Consider the following 9,611-nt stretch of genomic DNA (forward strand, 5'->3'; position numbering starts at 1 on the left):
ATATATATATATATATATTTAGTATTCTCTAATTTCTTAGGAGAACAGTTGGGCTAGTATACTGTTGGAGGCATTGGGGCCAGTAAGTGGCAGAGTGGTTGAAATGCTGGACTCCCATCTAACTGAACACAGTTAAGTCCTGGACCTGGCAGCATGCTTTCTCACTTTCTCTCTCTCTCTCTCTCTCTCTCTGGTGAGAGCACATGTCCTATGCTAAATTAAAAAATAATAATAATCATTAACAAATAAATACATTAAAAAAAGAAGTTTGCAGGTGTTTCCAATTGAAGATATTGCAGTCCTAAGAATGTCTCTTAGTGACGTATCAACAGCACTTTTTAAAGCCGTCTCTTAGGCTGGGACATTAGTTGGCTAGTATTCTTTTTTTTTTAGACTTTGTTATTTGTTGATTTATTGTTTTACTGCCTTTTTGTTTGTTTTTAGAAACAGTCTTCTTATATTGTACATGCTGGCCTTGAACATAAAGTAGTATTTTTTTTTAAAAAACTTTATTTGTTATTTATTTTTGTTTTGATTTGATCAGAGAGAGAGAAAGGGAAAATGATAAAGCAGACCACCAGGTCTGAGACTTGAACCACAGTGGGCCATGTGGGAGTCCAGTGTCACAACCACCTTGCCATCTGTCGGCCCCATTCTCAGTAGTCTTGCTTTAGCCTTCTGAGTAACTAGAATTTTAGGTGAATGCCCCCATATTCAGCCTACTGTATTTTATATAGTACCATGTTATTTACCTTGTTCTCAAATATTGTTGTTATACTTTATGTAGAAGCTGAGGTCTCCATTGTCACATGGAGGAGGTAGAAATGGTCATGCCCATAAATGTAGATTATAATGAAATAAATAGGCCATGTATTTGTAAACTACTCTTGAACATCTAAATTTGGGATAGACTTCCATTTCTTTCCGTGTCACCCCAAATCTAAATTTTCCATTCAGCCGTAGAAGTCTCAACTTGTCTCTGATTTATATCTGCAAGAATTTGGAATTTCTAATTCGAAATAAGTTTTATGAAATATGTAAAAAGCTTCCTAAGAACTTCATCTTTGATCTACTTGGATTTTTGCCTCCATAGGTTCTATTAAAGGCTTTTATAGCGAATCTGAAGTCAAGCTCCCCTACCATTCGGCGGACAGCAGCTGGGTCAGCAGTGAGCATCTGCCAGCACTCAAGGAGGACACAGTATTTTTATAGCTGGCTACTAAATGTGCTCTTAGGTAAGGAAGAGGTTTATCATTGGCAGAGCTTCTAGCACCCATACAAGAAAGACATTTGAAAATTAGATGATCCCTTGGCTTTTTGACCAGTCTGTTTGGCACTAGCTGACTGGTAAATGTGAGCTGTGACCCTTATAGGGTCTTTATAACCACATATTGGGTCATTGGAAAAGTCATGATACATTTTTGTATAGAAAACATAAAAAATATGTCATGACTTTTCTGACAACCCAATAGATGCAGCCGTAGCTCTTGCTGGGCAGTGAATATAGACCATTGTACAACCCCAACCCTCCTTCCCAGGCCTGGCCCTCCATTCATGCTGGTTCTGGCTAGAGTGAGTCAGCCTCTGGAGGCCTGAGGCGGAATCCCAGGTCCATGAGTGTTCCCTGTAGGTCACCAGTCAGTTTCTCTCGTAGAACTGTAGAAACCGACATTAGCAAGTACTGAAGCACATTTGGGCATTTGCTATAGATAACTGCTTGACTTGTACATGTGGTAAAGCTCAACTTGCAAACAGTCTAGTTAAGCTAAGGATGTGGTTATCCTATAAAGCTTCTCCTGGATTTGGACTTCATGTATATTCTTTCATAGTAGTTTGTGTCATGTTTATTATCAGTACCGGCCTTATCATGGGCTTAATTGTGAAGTTCTTCTTTCTAACATTAGGCTTTGAACCTTGAGTAAAAAATCAGATATTCAGGACTCTTGTTGCTACTTTTAGGTTTGCTAGTTCCTGTTGAGGAAGAGCATTCTACCCTCCTGATTTTGGGTGTGTTGCTTACACTGAGGTATCTGGTGCCCTTGCTACAACAGCAGGTCAAGGACACAAGCCTGAAAGGCAGCTTTGGGGTGACACGGAAAGAAATGGAAGTCTCTCCCTCTGCAGAGCAGCTTGTCCAGGTAAGAGCCATAGGCTTTACTCTGATCCCTGTACATAAACCAGTGACATTCAAAGAACCATGAATTTGGAAGAGAAGCTGCAGAACCAAGGGTTAAGACTATGGACTCTGGAGCTGTACTGCTTAGTTCAAATCCTGGGTGTTGACTTCTAGCTCCGTGACCTTTGTATGTCAGTATCATCATGAGTAAAGAGAAGGTGATACCGGATAAAGGTGCTGTGAATATTCCATAAGGCCTTTAGGCCCCTGCCTGAGATAGAGATGTTAATACCCTGTTTCTGAAACCATGAGTCAAGACAGGTGTTTATCTCCTCAGTACATATTGACTGAGTGCCTCCATGTAGTGTGCCCTGGGATAGGTGCTGGGGATGTAATGGAAAGCATTTCCAGTGCTGCCTCTGTTCCCTGGCTCTTGTGGCCCACTGCATTGGGCTAGACAGGATGGGATACCCAACCGAGAAGGTGGGGAATGGGAATAGTTCATTGGGATGTAGGAACAAAGTGCCGAAACCTCTTTTTTTCAATACAGAGAAACACAGATTTTGAAAAAATGTGATTGACAATTGACTTCATTCTTTGTAGCATGCCTTATGCAGGTTATTTCATTAACCTTATACCAATGCAGCCCTATTTTAAGTGATTGAATTTTTCAAACATTACTTAAAATGCTATGTCAGAGTTTACACTTTTTAAAAATAATTATTTACTTAATTTTATTTATTATTTTTAAAATTTGCTTTAGGGTATGTGCAGTCAACAGAGAGAGACAGAACAAGAGTGAGAGTGAGAGGGAACCAGCAGTTAGCATAATGACTATGTCGCTGGACTCCCACGTATGTAGTTGACCACGGTTCGCGTCCCGGACCCGGTGGCTTAAAACTGACGCTGGGCGCTTGTGCGTGCGTGCCCAAGATCCCGAGAGGAGAATGGAGAAGGGATTGCGGCATGACCATCCCCCCGGGGGGTGATTTCTCGCTTTCTGTCTCTATGGCTCTCTCTGTCTGACTGGCAAGCGCACGCGCCCTATAGCAAAAAAACCTCTCCAAAAAAAAGAGTGAGAGTAAGAAAGCAAGCTGCCAGGTCCAGGACTAGAACTATGGTATATACAGTTTATTTTGTATATAATAAGATCTGTGCTATCTTAGAAGATATATACAGTTTAAAATTTTAGATTCAGAATTAAGATTTTAGATTCAGCTTCTAGACAGAACACATAGATTTAAATAGTGTTATGTAGTAGCATGTACATGCTGTGAATTTCCACAAGATGAAACTAGTGCCATTGCTAACAGATTTTGGGAGAGAAGGGAAGAAATGAGGTTCAATGATCATATTGTGAGGAGTCAGGAGATTCTTTGTTCACAGCGGATAGTTTAAAGAATTGGGAAACGAGCAGGTTAGCTAGAATAGTGGGTCCAGGAATGTTTTCAATCTAGGGCCGAATAGTAAATATTTTAAGCTTGGCAGGCTCTGCCATCTCTGTTACAACTGCTCATCTCTGCCATCATAGCAGGAAAGCAGCCATGGTCTGCAGGACTAGCCATGTTCTAGCGAAACTTTATGTCCAAAGGTGGATGTGGTCTAAAAGGTACACTTGCCCTGAGGACGGCAGTTTGTTGACCCAAATTTAGATTATGGCGGTTACCAGTAGAAACAAAACAAATGTTTAAAGGTAGCTACCTATGAAAACTTTATTTTGTACTCTTCTACACTGACTTTTTTTTTTTTTTTTTTTAAAGAGAGCTTTTTGCTATAGGGCACATGTGCTCACTGGAGAGACAGAGAGAGACAAAAAGCGAGAAATCACCCCCCAGGGGGATGGCCACGTTGCAGTTGCTTCTCCTCCATTCTCCTGTTGGGATTTTGGGCACACACGCACACATGTCCAGTGCAAGTTTTAAGCCTCTGGGTCTGGGACTCAAACTATGGCTGACTACATGGGAGTCCAGTGATATTACCAGTGCTGGTCCCTACACTGACTTTGAAAAAAAAAAAAAAGAGAGAGAAACATGTATTTCTTGTATGATTTTGAAGATAGGGTTGGCAAATTTAGTTAAAAAAAAAATACAGCTTACCAGTGAAATTTGAATTTAACATAAGTGATGAGTCATTTGGTGGTATAAGTATGTTCTAAATCACATGGAACATACTTATATTGCAAAATTATTTGCTTATCTGAAATTAAAATTTAATTGGGCACTGTATATTTTATCTGTCAAGTCTAATTAAAGGGAAAAAGAACAATTTATTTTGTTCATATTATGTGATATAGTATTGAATAATAAAATCTGACATACTACCTTTAGGATGTTGAGCACTCTATGGCCCTTATAACAATATTTTCTGACTAATTTATTTATTTATTTTTTTGAGAGATTTTTGCTATAGGGTATATATGCTCGCTGGAAAGAGAAAGGGAGGAGAAAGGACCCTCTTATGGGACATAGGCTGCAATCCCTTCTCCATTTTTCCATCCTGTTGGGAGTTTGAGTATATATATACACATGCGCCTGGTGTGTTTCTCTAGCCACCAGGTCTAAGATTTGATCTGTAGATTGGCCATGTGGGATCCAGCTGCATTAACTACCAGGTCACACAGCCCTGTGTGTCAGACTGACTCTATCCTTTTTCTATGTTGAGTTTTATTTTCTCTTTACTAGTCACCAGTTTTGGGAAATGAAGATCGGAATTAGTGTGCTCCTACTGTAGTGGAAGTGCTCTATTAATTTTTTAAGAAGTTAATATAACAATGAAAAAGTCATGGGAGTTTTAGGAAACCACATGGAAGCTAATGATAGACATAGAAGTGATAGAGAAATTTTTAGAGGAAGAAATTAAGGTACAGACTTTGTTAACAAAGGCCTATTCAGAAACAAAAAATGGGTTTGCACTAGACAGTAGTGCAGGAGTAAAACAACTCTCTGCCAGGCAATCCCACATGGGAAGGTTCATGGTTCAAATCTGGAGACCTCCCTGAGTATGCCTGGCACATGTTTGCTCATGATCTGGGGCTAGTTAGCAGAAGACTATGGATGGATTGTCTTTACCTCTTTGTTTCTCTCACTTATGGAGAAAACAAGTAAATAAACCTTAAAGAAACAGGAAAAAGGTGAACCCTAGGACATGTTTTCCACAGCATGATAAGAATACCTGTATTCTCTCTCTCTCTAGGTTTATGAGCTGACTTTGCATCACACGCAGCACCAAGACCACAATGTGGTGACTGGAGCATTGGAGCTCTTACAGCAGCTCCTGCGAACGCCCCCGCCTGAGCTCCTGCAAGCACTTACCATGGCAGGTGGCATCGGGCAGCTGACTGTGGCTAAAGATGAGTCTAGTGGCCGAAGCCGTAGTGGGAGTATTGTGGAACTCATAGGTAAGTTTTTTCAAGGTCTACTTTTATAATTAATAGCAATACTACTAGTTGCTCTCTATTGAATTATGGGCCCTGTGTACTGCACTTAGCAATTCACATCTTAATTCCTTGCGTAAACTTAAAATGCAAGGCATTATCCTTTTTTTACAAATAGGAAAACTAAAGTTTAGAAAGGTTAGATGGCAAAATGAGGCCAAACCTTTATAGCCTAGCTTCCAGGTTCTTTCTGTGTGACTTGTCTGCTTCCACATGGCATTTTAGGTATTGCAAAGTAAAAACATTAGGGAAAATATTTCCAGGAACTTTGTGTTAATTTGCCAGAGATGGTTATCTTCAAGTGTTCTTAGGGATTTTAGAGTTTTTCTCTGCCCTATGGATTCTTTTTTTCTTGCTCTGACTTTAAAAAAAATCCCTTCCATTCCCAGCTCTTACAGTTACCTCCACTGCCCCATCTCTGAGCTTCTTCTTGACATTCTTGTGGGTTGAGCTCTAAGACAGAATGCTGACTGAGAGCAGTGAGGTTGGCAGGCCCAGTTACTCTTGGGAGTGGAAATAGATTTGCATCCCTGAATCCCCACCTCTAGACCCAGTGCAAGCTTTTAATAAGCTTTTACTCTCTCTGGGCTTCTCCTGTGTCACGGTAGTATGGGATTGATTTAGTGCTGTGTATATATTGTGTGGCCTTTAACTCATATCCTCACCAAACTAGAGAAAATTTGACTGGAAGTCTGATTGCTGCCTGTATGAACACAAGTATTTGCTAAAGCATGAGCAGAAATGTTAGTATTTCTTTTTTTTTTTGGAAAGGTTTTTGCTATAGGGCGCGTGCGCTCGCCAGACAGACAGAGAGAGACAGAGAGACAGAAAGCGAGAAATTACCCCCCAGAGGGGATGGTCATGCCGCAATCCCTTCTCCATTCTCCTCTCGGGATCTTGGGCACGCACGCACACGCGCCTGGCGTGAGTTTTAAGCCACCGGGTCCGGGACGTGAACCGCGGTTGACTACGTGGGAGTCCAGCGACATAGCCATTACGCTAACTGCTGGTTCCCGTTAGTATTTCTTACTCACTGTCGAATCATTTTCTCTGAGGAATTGCATGCCTTATGGTTAATAGAAATATAAATTTGTACTAATTGTTTCTAATAAAAATTTATATTAGATTGTCAGTTGACCAAATAATCTGAGATTTCTAACATTTTAATTTTGACTTTTTAAATGCAATGATTTTTGTCCTTTTGATATTTAAGGTCATATTAGAACCATATATTTGAGCGTTAATGATATTAAAATGTTAAACTATGGTGTTAATGCACTTCTGTGGAAATGTGTTCACATTTTCCTTAGTTTCAAAATCAAATCAAGATTTTCAAATTTCTTTTAGATTTTAGCAGTTCTCTTACTTTCATCTGTCACTTTCTGTGATTTACAGCTGGAGGGGGTTCCTCATGCAGCCCTGTCCTTTCAAGAAAACAAAAAGGTGATTATTTCAGAAATCAGAACCTTGTGTTGATCTTACTGCTTTTCTGTATTTCCATAATGCATTGGACTCTGTGTCTCTTCTCAGTAGAGTAAATGGTGGTGGACTCTGATAATCAGTCCTAAATAATTCTATAGGGTAGCTTTAAAAAAAATTATATTCAGGGGACTAGCCACTGGTGTGGTAGCTGGGTCCCACATGGCCAACTGCGTGGTTCGAAGTCCTGACCTAGCAGCTTGAGAAACATGCCAGGTGTGTGTGCATGCATGCCCAAAATCCTGAGAGGAGAATGGAGGAGAAGGAATTGTGGTGTGGCCATCCTCCTTGCAGGTTGCTTTCTCTCTCTCTCTGTTTCTTTCCAGCAAGCTTAACACCCTATAGCAAATTAAAAAAAAAAACCAAAACAGAAAAAAACCACATCTATTTCAGAATTTTTTTCATCTTTTAATTATTATCATAATCTTGTTTATATTACATTGAATCACATGTAACTTTACAGTGTATTACATTTCTTTTTCCAGAAGGAATACCATTCATATCAGTTGATATAAAGACATTAAAATCTCCATCATCATCATTCAATAGCTTTTCATTTTTTTCAGATTATTATTATTCCAATTATTTTTTTAAACATTCAATCGCTATTTATCATTTTGCTTGTAAAAAGACTTTAACCAAAATGAAATACTTCTCAGACCTGTCCAGTTGAGAATACTATACACATTATTTCAGAATTTCTTTGTCTGGAGTCAGCAAACTTTTTCTGAAAAGGGTCAGAGAATAAATATTTTAGCATTCTGGGCCTTATGGTCTCTGTCCTGTGACAAGAAAACAGCCATAGACAATATCTGAGTATGATTGCCTTCCAGGAAAACTTTATTTACAGAAACATATGGGTCATAGTTTGACCACTCATAATTTTGTTAATGTGTTATTTCTATAAAGGGAAATACACTTTTTTCAGTGTATTTTGTTTAGTATTAATCAGGAATTTTATTAAATAGCCTCTTCTGTTTAGGCCTGTTTGTCATTTTTCAGCTGTGTTTAACTTTGTGCATATCAAAGTACAATAAATTTTTGTTAAATCAACATACTTCTGATTGAACTGGGCTAATCTGAAAATCAGAAATTTGAAATGCTCTAAAATCTGGAGTTTTCTGAGTACTGGCATAATGCCACAAGTAGAAAATTGCATACTTGACCTCATGTGATGGGTCATACTCAAAATGCTTTAATATAAAAATACTGTATAAAATTGTTTTCAGGCTATGGGTATAAGGAATATATAACACATAAAGGAATCTTGTGATAAGACTTGGGTCCCATCCCCAAAGTACCTCATTATATATAAACACATATTCCAAAATCAGAAAAAATTTGAAATCTGAATTACTTCTGGTCCCAAGCATTTCAGGTAAGGGATACTTATCCTCTATAAACTGATACTTTTCCTGCACATTATCATTTTGCAGCACCAATTCTTTTCTTTTCCAGTGTGGATTTCTATAGGAAAGAATTGCCGTCATTTTCTTTTGTAATCTTTTTGTGTGTGTATGTAAGGATTTGAGTGTTGGAGAGCCTAATGCCTAAGATTATTTATAGTATTGAATGACATTTTAATAGGGATAACATTCTTGCCTTTAGTGAATTGACTAAACATTTCCTAGAAGAACTTGGAATCATTTTAATATCTGGGCCATAATAGTGTGTGATACTTAAGCAAGTTTGAGATTTTAGTGAAACATTGAGATTGTTTAAAAGCCAAAAGGATTCTAGGAAGAGTTAATCTCCATATTCTTGAATTAGGAGAGATTTCTGGATATGTGACTAAGTTACTCTGATACTTGTTTCTTAGTCACTTTTTCTAGTGACGATGACAAAGATGACTGATTTGCATTGTATAGTCAAGTTCTCTTCTGGGTAGAGCAAAGGATATAACTTTGTGTTTTTTTTTATTTCTTTTGACTTTTTTTTGTATGTGCAGTTTTAAAAAATTGTTTTTTTTTTTTTTCTTTCTGGAGCTGTGGTTTTTACACTTTTTTGTAGCTATACTATCCTTTTCTCCAAATGAAATCTACTAGTATGTAAGATAGATAAAAGCAGAGTTGTGTTGGATGTAGGATTAGAGTGAGGGTGGGGTTGGCTTAGAGTCTCTTCTTTCGTAGCAGCCCTGTCCTTGTACCTTTTGAAGAACTTAATCTAGGAAGAGCTCCATGGGACATACTTGAAAACAACTGATTTGGAGAATAGAGATTGCTTTCATTAAGATTTGAATTTTTGAAATTGTATTTGATTTCTTAAGGTAAATCACTTCATGTGCTTTTTCTATAATAAGGGCTCCATTGTTTAGTATATTTGCCATATTGTTGTGTTAATTTCATCTAGATTTTGGATTTTCTTTGCTGATTTTTTTTTTAATCTTTATGCCACACCACCGTAGGTTTATGGAACTTATAACACCTCTGACTTATTCTTTGAAGAGTAGTAAAATTAAAAATAGTCAGTGATTTAAAAATAATTTTGCCAAAGGGCACATGCACCTACTAGAGAGAGATGGGGAAATAAGAAAGCACCCCACATGAGAAATGATCTTGCTGCAATCCCTTCTCCTCTCTTTCC

At 38.2% G+C, this 9,611-nt stretch overlaps 1 protein-coding gene across 1 annotated transcript in view; it reads left to right on the plus strand.

Annotated features, from left to right (window-relative positions):
- The window catches only part of HTT (huntingtin), a gene marked incomplete at its 5' end in the record, with an annotated part of 208,048 nt that overhangs the window by 44,362 nt on the left and 154,075 nt on the right, over positions 1-9,611 (plus strand). Inside the window, 4 exon segments of the mRNA XM_027773593.1 lie at positions 1,094-1,235; positions 1,960-2,138; positions 5,309-5,513; positions 6,945-6,992. Coding sequence (XP_027629394.1) covers positions 1,094-1,235; positions 1,960-2,138; positions 5,309-5,513; positions 6,945-6,992 — 574 coding nt within the window.

The sequence above is a fragment of the Tupaia chinensis genome, unplaced genomic scaffold, assembly GCF_000334495.1.
Source record: "Tupaia chinensis unplaced genomic scaffold, TupChi_1.0 Scaffold000360_1, whole genome shotgun sequence".
NCBI lineage: Eukaryota > Metazoa > Chordata > Mammalia > Scandentia > Tupaiidae > Tupaia > Tupaia belangeri.